The sequence below is a fragment of the Lagenorhynchus albirostris genome, chromosome 2 (assembly GCF_949774975.1).
Source record: "Lagenorhynchus albirostris chromosome 2, mLagAlb1.1, whole genome shotgun sequence".
NCBI classification, from domain to species: domain Eukaryota; kingdom Metazoa; phylum Chordata; class Mammalia; order Artiodactyla; family Delphinidae; genus Lagenorhynchus; species Lagenorhynchus albirostris.
The window spans coordinates 71502825-71513878 of NC_083096.1; the positions used below are offsets into that span (position 1 = coordinate 71502825).

Consider the following 11054-nt stretch of genomic DNA (forward strand, 5'->3'; position numbering starts at 1 on the left):
GAGTTAAAAGGGTGATGAGAAGGACAGGCCGTGTGTACGTGTGCGTGCTAGCATCTGTGTGGTGGAGAGCTGGAGGATGCTACCCTGATTGTGATGTGGGAGACAGAGACTCGAAGAGAGAAGAACGCAGAGGAGCTTTTCCTATTCTCGAGCTAGTGAGAGAAGAAATCTGGAGGCAGAAGTGGGCTTGCAGTAGGCTGGGGGGGGGGTGCTCTCGGAGACTTAGTTAAGATTCTGAGGAGCAGAGACTGGGAAGTGGGTGGCAGAGAAGGAGGTGGGGACAGCTGTTGCTTTGATTTGCTATTGAGTCAGTGTTCTCAGTGCATTAGCACTGGGAGGGAGCCCTGGGCTGGCCCCCAACAAAAACAAGCCCCTCTGGAGCCAATACTGTGTTGTAGTAAGAACTGCAGTTGGGAGACAGAAAGGAAGGGGATCTAATCCCCAAAGAGCCCCTTCCTCACCTTAGCACCTACCTTCTAGGACTGGGCTCTGTGCTCCAGACAAGTGTCTAGTGTTCTGTACTAAGAGGCTGGGGGGAGGTGATAAGACACAGCAGAATGGATCGGCTCAGTAAGGGCTGCTAGGAGCATGGGTTCTGTGCAGGGCTTTGACTTTCATCAGTTATTTCTCAAGCAAGTCCCTAAGGTAGGGCATGAAATCACTCCAGTTGAAGACAGCCTGGAGCCATTTTAGAAGTGTCCTTTTACCCCTATCTCCTCATTCCCTTCCCACCATGCTCACATACTCAGAAATCACAACAGGTATGACCTGGAGTCTGTATTCTAATGCAATAGAGAGTCAGGAGTCTAGACTTTGAACTCTCAGATGTCCCTTGAACCAAGTGCAGGCACTTTTATACCCTTTCCCTAAATGTATCTAGCTGCTTTCACACGTATGTAATAGAACTGGGGAAAAAAATCACCCCATCTTAGGAAAGTACTTAGGAAAGGATACATAACAGAGTCAGCGTGGAGTAAACGAAAGCATAATTCAGTTTAACTTGTTGGAAAATATGTTTAGCTATGAGAAAATACGGACTGGGAATGGGAGGGAAAGCCCAGGGACCCTGGGGAGAAGTAAAGAGCAGATTCCCTGAGGAATCTCCAACCAGGTGCCAAAGCCTTGCTCCTAACCCTCCAGAGCCTCCATACCTGTTCGAGTGCATGGATGCATTCCCTTCTCAACAAGCTCTATCTTATTCTTTGCTCTTTAATGTGGCACTTTAGATATTTCAGGCTGATGGCTTGGTGTGGCGGGATAACAATGCTGTGAAAAAGTTTAATTTGTTAGAAGTCAGGCAAGAAAGCATTCATCTCGGCCGGCTCTCATTTTACGGACTTGTTTCTCTTCACTGGGTCATCAGAATCAGGGTGTGGATGACAGGTTCAGGGCAGTGATCAGGAAGACCACATGGCGAAAAAGGTGGTCTGCTCTACACACCCACACTACTCTGGGCTCCCCTCTTCTGCCAGTCCTAGCTGAGATGTAGTCTCTGCCCTTCACTTTTCTCACCTAAAAATGTATTTTTCGGCAGGTTGTTGTTCAATTAGCCTTACTTTGGGCCTTCCTGGGAATTTAACCCTTCTGTGAGATAGACACATTCTTCCAAGTCTGCAGACCTCACAGTTCCCGATATGGCAAATAATTCTGTTCTGACCCAAAGAGCTCCTCTCCTTAAATCTTCTTGAGAGTCTCTTCTTCAGTGTGGCCATACATTCGATTTTGTTCCCCAAGATGCACATATATTCCAACCTGGTGACTCTCTTTTTCTCCTTCAGGATGTGTCCCTCACTACACACATGACAACTACAATTTTCACTATTTGTATCTCTGTTTTCATTTTCTTTGGGTCATAAACATAGCATTTTCTTATGACCCAGATACAGAGCCCTTTTCACAAGCCCGTTATTAATCAAAATCCCTAATGTCCAGCAAACCATATGGTTTAAACTCAGAGATCCTCCCCAAAGCAGAATTCAGGCTCTCTCTCCTGCTCAAACTCCCCAGGAGAGGGCCAGAATCCTCTTCTCCCCAGGGCTGAGGCTCAGTCCATCTGTCACTGACACTGGACTCCGGGGCTTGGAAACCAGAAGAGAGTTGGCATGAAGCAGCAGTTGAGGATAAATGAGAATGTGTGAGGCCCATGGGCTTAGTGATGGTGGTTTTTATATTTGTTTGAGATTACAGGATGGAGATTAGAGGAGGGAATATATAATATGTGTTTGGAAATATCTCATCCTTAAGAACTAGAGTAAGAACTAGTAGGGCTTCCCTGGTGGCGCAGTGGTTGAGAGTCCGCCTGCCAATGCAGGGGACACGGCTTCGTGCCCCGGTCCGGGAAGATCCCACATGCCACGGAGCGGCTGGGCCCGTGAGCCATGGCCGCTGAGCCTGCGCGTCCGGAGCCTGTGCTCCGTAACGGGAGAGGCCACAACAGTGAGAGGCCCGCGTACCGCAAAAACAAAACAAACAAACAAAAAGAACTAGTAAGAACAAGTGAGTGTAACTGTCTCACTGTTAAGTTTACATTTGCTGAGGGACAAATGATTAGGAGCAGATGGTAAAACGGGCCCCTCATTTTATGATAATGAGAGAACTTGACTCTAGGCTCTTCAAAGACTGACCTAGGCTAGGCTAAGTCTTAAGTTATGTGTCATCGATGTATTTATTAGAGGTTTGCTGGGTTTCCAAGGAGTATCGGGTATTTAAGTCAGAGACTCAATAAACCAGTTCACCCTCTGGAGCTTTTTACTCTGTCTGAGGCTTTGGCTGGAATTCTAGAATCCAAATTGGAAGCAAAGAGCCAGGTCCCAGAAGAAAAATGAACACAAGAAACAAGGATCTGCATCTTCCCAATGAAATCTGCTCTTGGAAGTATAGTTCTCCATTCTATTTTGCTAACAGCTGGGACTATATGAAGGAAATGGAGAACTAAGTAGTGGCTAGCTTAGAGATAAATGGCTGAGATGTCAGCCTTCATTTCTTTTTCTTTTTTTCTCTAGGGTGAGGTGATGCATCTGACCTTTCTGACCCTGAACTGGAAGTAAATGAGCCAAAGGTGCTTATCATTAGCAATCAATACACAATTAGTGTAGGTCTAGCTGGGGTAAGGAAAAATAAATCCTTAGAGAAAACAACATTTTAGTTCTTTTTATTATTTAGCTTTCTTATTCTCCTGGAGATGTCCAGGAAAAAGATGGAGAGAGATGAGAGGGCTAAAGAATCCCAGACGTAAGAGCTCACATAGGAGAATGATACACATATTGAAAACAATGTTGGAGTCTCTGCATTAGAATCCTTTCAGAAACATGTCTGCTCTTTATGGGAACGGGGTCTCAGGGAGATGAGTAGATGGGAGAAACTCCAGCTGTTACCATAACCCTAATTCTGTCTTCTTGAAGGCTCTCTCATGGAGATAAATCACTTCCATTACGTGTCCTTGAGGAATGAAGTTTCTCCTTGTATCAAAGAAGGAAATGGAAGAGGGGTCCTGGAAATTAATTCTGGAAACCTGTTTCCCCAGCCTCACTCTGGTGTAGGTCATTCATAAGTGTTAACTATTCTATGAACTATTATGCAAAACTGACGTGGGGAAATCAGCATTTAGGGGAAGAGAAGCTTGTGTAGCTTTGATGTGATGGGAGGAACATGTTGGCTGTCTAGTCTCAGACTGGCAGGGGCTGAGCATTCTCATTGGGATCATTGGCAGATACCCCAAAAGAGTAGCAGAGTCCAGTTTAAAGATCCAGCTCCTGAGATCTGGCCAAGGACTTGGACTCTGGGATAGGATGGTTATATTTAAGGCCATGTAGTCTGTACTAGATGGTTATAATGATGAGGGACATGAGTCAGGGATTTGATATTTATCTTCTATGCCTCTCATATATCGAATACCTCTATTATCTATTCTGATAATCTATCCTATATGTTGTCTTTACGTTTACTGCTAAGGCTGAGGGGACAGGAACAATGGGTACCATGACAGGACAATTAGAGTTGGTTGTCAGGCTCAGAGTGGTGTTAAGAGGTACATGCTCATAAACTGAGTAGGACTCATTTTGCATTCCACATTTACAGTGTATATGTGGTTATAGTGTATGAGCAATGCTGTCTCGATCTAAACCACAACTATTTGTAGTTCTGTTTTAAATCTATGAGTCCATATATGGCAAAACATTCAGTTCTTTTGAGGCCATTTGAGGTCACTCTATGTCCTAGTCTCCTGAACACTGCAAACCACACTTCTTTTCAACCTCAGTATTATTTGCTCTTTCTGTCCCCTTCCTACAGGGGATTAGGTGGTTATGAAGACTCTCCAGATCTATATCTACAGGTCTTGTTTACCTCTTTCTGGTGGAGCAGGTCAGGGATCATAACCAAGATCATGTGTGTGTTTGTGGTAGGGGGAGGGAAGTTCCAGCCCTGTTCTGAGGGCTGCAGTGTAGAGAGTAAAGAGATTAGGAGCTTGGATGGGAGCAGGACCACGGAGAGCAGCAAGAAGAGCCTGGAGCATCCCTGTCGGGGGCTAGCACCATGGAGAGCTCAAAGCACCTGTGGTTTGTTCCACAAAGAACAGGGAGACCAGGATCATAGGTTAAGGCAGCCAGCTCTCAAGCCAGACATCAGGGCTTCTGCTAGGATCACACCACACACATCACTTGCTCTCAAAGGCCTCCTGAAGTACTCTGTTTGAAGCTGCCACACATACAACCAAGAGATTGTGCTAAAAAGTGAGGACCGCCACCAGACTGAGTTTGTCACCATAAGCCTCAGTAATTATGAAAATTACATTAGTATCAGTGGTGGTGGAAGATGTTTTGACTTGCTACAACCAATTATGCATGAAATTAATAGTATCTTTCAGTGTGGGAAAAAGAGCACCACAAAGCCTGTGTCCCCTCAGAGACACGCTAGGCATGAGGAAACCAAAATGTGTATTACAGTCAGATAGAGTATGAGATATATCAGAGTCCGGGTGCTCTAAGGCACCCCAAATTGCTGTGAATCGTCCAGTCTTGATCATACACAGAAAAATGGAATGGATTATGACTCTTAAAAAGGGTATTGTCCTCAGGACTTAGAGGCCTCTGTGTTAGTTGGGAAATTTGGCCACTCTCTTTAGACTTAGGGGAATTTCAGTAAAGGGACAGATAGTTTTCTCTTTCAGTACTTGTTGCTTCCATGAAGAATATGTAGCTTTAATGAGCTTATATTTTGTAAAAAATCTCAGCAGCTTCATGTGTTCAAGACTCTTGACAACTTGACTTCTCAGTGCTAGAATGGATGGATCTCCTTGTTATAACAGGATTGGATTGGGTTTTTACTTGGGTTATAAAACCTCTGAGCATCAGCTGGTTCTGACCCTGTAAAGAATCATCTCTGCTGCTGATCCTAGAGGAAGCAGCAGATCTTTGGCCCCAGAGACTTGTTCTCCTCTATTTTACAATTAGGTAGAGTGTTTGTTCTTAATTTGACTGAGTTCTTAGAGACCCTGAATCTTTTTCTGATGGCTTGCTTTTCTGGTGGTTTGTTTCTCTCTATTTCTTATAAGCATTCCCATGAGGATGGCTATTCTTGGAATTTATGGATGGACTTCTAGGACATGACCTTATCCAGGAAACAAACTGTTCCAGTACGTTGACCTATGGCCGATGATTAAACAGGAAATATTAACTTTTAGCATGAAAAATGAAAGGAGAAGATATAATTAACAAAACTATCTAATACCCTGGCTTTTTCATTCAGTAGTCAGTAAGGAGCTGGTCCAGTCCACAGCTTGCTTTCATGGAGAACCTGGAGGCTAGATTACCACCCTTCAGTGAAATTCCATTACTGAGAAATAGATGACAAAAAAGGGATTGTTGGGCTGGTTCTGTTGGAGTAGGAAACAACAAAGAATGTGACTAGCCACAGCCCCAGGGGTTTTATTATTTCTCTGATGAGAACTGTGAGGATCTTTTCCTAGGTTATTTTTTTGTGACCTAAGGACGAGCAGCTTTTGATTCTATTGTATATATTATTTGGACTGCAAGAAAGTAGTAGTAATACCAAGGGGTACCAAAATCAGATCTAAGGATTTTCAGAGCAATGGCACAACTACTTAGTCTGCTGTTTCAAAGTGACCAGAGCACCAAAAAGATGCCATCTGTGGAATTTTATGGCTGCAGAACTATGAGTCATTCTTCAAGTGAATAGTGAACGTCTCCAACAAGGCGCTCTTGAAATTAGATTTGGCCCTCCTTTTCTCCTCAGTTGGAAGAAGAGAGCGAGAGAGAGAGAGAGAGAGAGAGAGAGAGAGAGAGAGAGAGAGAGAGAGAAGACACCTAAGCGTAGTGAGCTGTCTCATTTACTGTTAGTCTAGGGCAGAGGATTTCAAACTGTATGTGGCAGAACCTCTGTCTATGCCTTAAGGATTAGGGGGAGTGTAGGGGAAGCCAAGAAGAAGGGTGAGAGGGCTCCAGGTCTTATCTGTTTCAATAAGAGTAATTCTCCTTGGATCTGTTTTATTTATTTGATAAAGGAATTTCACATCTTTAAAGATAAAAGTGAGAAAACCACTGTACTAAAAGAAACTACTAAAACCAACAGTGCTGCCTAGCCCTAGGGAGAGCTTAGGACAGAATCCTTGGTGTAACTGCTGGATAGGCAGCTGACATGCCACAGCTTGGACCCCACATCAGACAGACTGTATGATACCAGTGTCTCTCTGACGGTTTCAACTTCTTTGTGCCAGAAAATGCACATGTCTGAGGGGAGAGCATCTCCTTCCCAGGGGTTCCAGCTGCAACTGGGAAGAGGACAGGAGCAGAAACAGAACAGCTACAGCTGCAACTAGGAACAGAAACTGGATGGAGTAGGTCTGCCAAGCAGATCTGTGGGCAGCTCTAGAGTGAATGCCTGCTGGATTTCTCCGGCACACTGGGCATGATCTCTGCACTGGGCACCTGGCCAGGGGGCTGCAGAATGGATGGCAGTGGACAGAAGGTCATTGGGAAGGGAAAGATATTCATGTGTGAGGCAGTGCAGTCCAAAGTTAAACTGCTATATCCTGGTATAAAGCAAAGTGAGGCTGCCCACCTGTCTGTCTCTGCACTAGATCAGTTCACAGAGTGCTGGAAATAACTTGAAAAGGAAGAATCCAAGGGAGTCTGGTTACAATGTTGAATGTTGAGCTGCTCACCAGAAAGACAACCACAGAATACATTAAGTTCACAGGCCTTGTATCCCCCAAAGCTGGAAGTGCCAACTTCTACCAATACTAGTGGAGAAACGTGAGAAGGAAGGGGCAGGTGGCAAACTCTGAATATCTAAGCCATCCCTGAGTTTCTAGCCACAGCACTCATGGCCGGGTTATCTAACAGTTGTTTGCCCTTCTCCAACCTCTCAATCCCTGTTCAGCCTTATGAAACCTAAAAAAAAAAAAAAATGTACGCTGTACTTCAGGGAGCTGTATACCCCAGCAGCATATGAAGTTTGTTTTCCTCATTCTAAATGGAAATAGCCTCTCTGCCATACACCCTTGACCACTCCAGCATCCGTGTATTAGGATATCTTGTCCTTAAACTTTCACACCACGTCTCTTCTTGTTTTGGTCAAATGTTACCAGGTAAGCCATATACCGCCTAGCTCCCTGCCCAGGGACCTCAGGCCAAGTCAGGGGTACTAGACACACCTTCTTCATGATCCTGGGCAGAATGGCCTTAGGATCACCACCCATGAGCATTAAATCTATGCACCTACCTCCCCCATCAGAGTGGGTCTTTTTTGATCCTGAAGCTAAGAAGTAGAATTAATTTAGATAGAAGATCACATGTGGTTGTGCCTCTTGTACATCAGTACATCCTGAGACATTACAACCAGACATATGTCCACTGTCTGCACAGATGATGCTCTACAAGGAAAATGATGCTTGATTTGACTCTGTCTTGGGAACAGATCTCCCTCCCCATCCCCAAATTCTCAACCCCTCCTCCGGACATTCTCCATTCAAAATGTACTGCCTTCCACTCTTCCCTCAAGCCACTGCTCTGATATATATATATATATATATATGGATAAAGCATTTCTCTTCCTCTAAACCTTAAATCCTGAGTAGGGGCTGGAGCCCAAATTGAAGACCAGGAAAGAATAGTGCAGTTGGTGAAGAAAGACTTGGCTAGGGTATGGATTTTCTCTCTTCTCCAATGTTTACATCCTAGGATTGAGCTCACAGCTTTCTGGGATGACTTCATTCTGTTTAGGTCTCAGCCTGGCCCCATCAGTTCCCATGGCCGAACAGGGGCAGTCTGGGTCATGCTTGTCTCTCTTAAACCCAGCTACCAGGATGGGAAGGCCAGGGGCTGCAGCTGAAAGTCAAGGCTTAGTAGAGACTCGTTATTGTGGTCCATACACCCAGCAGCCTCTCCTTGCCTTGCACTTAGCCTGCCCTCCCTCAGGACTCTCTTCACCTCCTCAGCGAGTAGGGTCATCAGGACAGTCCTCTGGGGAAGGGGGATTCCACACAGGGGAGAGGAGGGGCTGCTGTCTCTATGGTGACTTGGGCAGGAACTCCCCTGGGGAGGGTTAATGGGTACAGAGTAGAAGGACTCAGCCAGCCAGCTGTAGGTAGGGGATCCCCAGTGTCCTCATACCAGCAGAAACTCCTTTATCATGATGGAGACAGGGCTAGGGGAGCAGGTCAGGCGAGATGGAGCAATTATTCCTCCAGCACCCGGGCTCTTCGCCTGTTTCCTTCAGATGAAATTCTCTACATCATCATCCCCAGTTTCAACCCCTCCCCTATCCACCCCCGCCCCGCCCTGTGCCCATCCCTTCTGGCCACTGGGTCCATCACCCAGGAGCCGCCTCCCCTTTCTCCTCCCCTGCGGTTCTTTCTGTTTTCCGTTGGCATCTGGCCGGGCATAGCCACCACCCTCCCCTTCACTGTCCCCACATCCCTTGGCTCTGCAGAGGTCCCGGTCCCTCTTCCCCTCCCCCAGCCCAGCCTGCCTCACATAGGGGCGGAGGAGACCGAAGGATGCATTCCTTTAGTCCCTTCACAGCCTGCCCTCCCTCCTCCGGGAACCTGAGGCTCGAAGCTGTGGCTCCCTTCCTGGTCTCCCTACAAACTGCCCCCTGCCACCCCATTAATCGTCAGCAGCCTTTAAGAAAGGTGAGGTGCCCCGACAGAGCTGACCTACATAGCCCGGACCAGGGCAGGAGGGGGCCCCAAGTCCCCTCACCCCTGGCCCCGCCTCCTTTCTCCCCCCCCAACTCTCTTCCTTCATCTTTCTACCGTGACAAACCCAAGAAGGTTAGAGTTCCTGACTGAAGCAAAGGGGGCTAGACAAGACACCCCACCCCAAATTTGGAAAATCAATCCTTAGCCTTGGAAAGCTTTGGGTTTTCTATGCATCCTCCTCCCCAAATACCTTCATCCTTCCCTTTGCCCAGCCTCTCCCCACTGCCCCCCCATCCCCCTCCTCCGCTCTCGTCTGGGTTTCTTTTACCAGCTTCTGCCACCGCTAGGGATGTTGCCATCCCGGGGCCCTCTCCGCCCAGTGTTGTTGTTTTGCTCCAAGAAGATGCCCCCCACTTCCTTGCCCACGCCCCCCTCAAGAGCCTCACCCAGGCTCCCTTCCCTGCCCACTCGGAGCTCCGCCGCCGGTGGTGGGGACGGGCTGGGGAGCAGAAATGTTTGCATACAGCAGTTTGGGGTATTGCACTGGCTACCCAACCCCTCCAGACATACATACACAAACACCCGACACACGCCCTGACTGAAACAGCGACAAATCTCACTCCGCCCCCAACACACACTGACACAGACATACACACAGATACTGACACAGAAACGCAGAACCAGACACCAACACAGACGCGCACACCCAGACACACACACGGACATCAACACATCCATACCCCGGGATGCTTATAACAGACCCAAACCCCGACTGCACACGCAGACACACTCGACGGTGTACAAGGAGGGGGCATACCCGGCACACCCCACGATCCACAGAGACACGGACGCTCAGAGACAGACACAGGGGTATCAGCAGCGACTGGCGACTTTAACCCCCGCTTCCAAACAAAGCCAACAGGCTCCCTCCGCCCCCGCAGCCGGTCGGAACCCCCGCCCCGGTCCCACCCCCCCTCCCCTGGCGCCGCCCCCTCCCTCACTCACCGTCCTGGGAGAGGTTGGCCCCGCCGGGCGCCCAGCAGCTGGCGAAAAGCAGGAGCAGGGGCAGGGCGGAAGGGGCCCCCATCGCGCTTCCCGGCCGGCTCCCTGGCTGGGCGCTGGCGAGCCTGGGTCCCCAGGGGCTGGGGCTGGGGAGGGGGTAGACGACGACACTGACCGAAAGGGCGCCCCCGAGCCGCTTCGGAGCCCGGGGCCGAGGCGGGGACCGGGAGGGAGCCGGCGCTGCTGCAGTCGCGGGGATTAAATAGGGCGCTCGGAGCAAACCATTCGGTTGGAGGTGGAGGGGGGGTGACGGGGGCTGGGCTGGTCGCGGGGGGGACAGGTTGCCGCATTCCCCACGCCCCCCCCCCCGCCTCACGCACCCCCTGCGCGCAGTCGTGGTGCCTTCCACCTTCTCCCTCGGGAGCTCCACCAGCCCGGCTCGGGCGTGGAGCAGAGGGAGAGAGCTGGCTCAGCAGTGGGACCTGCCGCCCACCCCTCTTAGGCTTGGGGTGGAGGGAGGGGGGGGGTCGGGCAGGGCCCTGGGCCAACTGACGGGATCGGCCACTGCCCGCCTGGGCAAGGGTGTGCCCACTAGCCCGAGATCCTCCAGCCCCGCCCTCCCTCCTTTGGCAACCCGGGATCCCCAGGAGCCCTGGGGTTCCCCTATCAACAGTATGCCCAGGGACATCTCTTCCATGGGTAACCAGTTACCCTGGTCAATCTCCAAAGCACTAACATCCCTAGTTCCTCTGACCAAATGAGCCCCTAGTTATACGCCCAGTAACAACTTGTAGCCCCAGGCAATTTCCTTTGACAGGCATCTTCCAGCAAGCCCCCAGGCCATGGGTATCAACACTTCTCTCAATCCCTCCTCAAAGAAATTACTCCCCAT

The 11054-nt window shown here is 49.0% G+C and overlaps 1 protein-coding gene across 3 annotated transcripts in view; it reads right to left on the reverse strand.

Moving 5' to 3' along the window:
* CADM3 (cell adhesion molecule 3) overlaps positions 1-10403 on the reverse strand; it is a 29552-nt gene extending 19149 nt beyond the window's left edge. Inside the window, exon 1 of one of the 3 annotated variants that reach the window (XM_060135633.1) lies at positions 10166-10403. In XM_060135633.1, the coding sequence (XP_059991616.1) occupies positions 10166-10247 (82 nt within the window). In that variant the 5' untranslated portion in view covers positions 10248-10403. The remainder of the gene's footprint in view (positions 1-10165) is intronic. The other 2 variants (XM_060135614.1, XM_060135623.1) reach the window with 2 other exon arrangements.
* Positions 10404-11054: the final 651 nt, after the last annotated feature.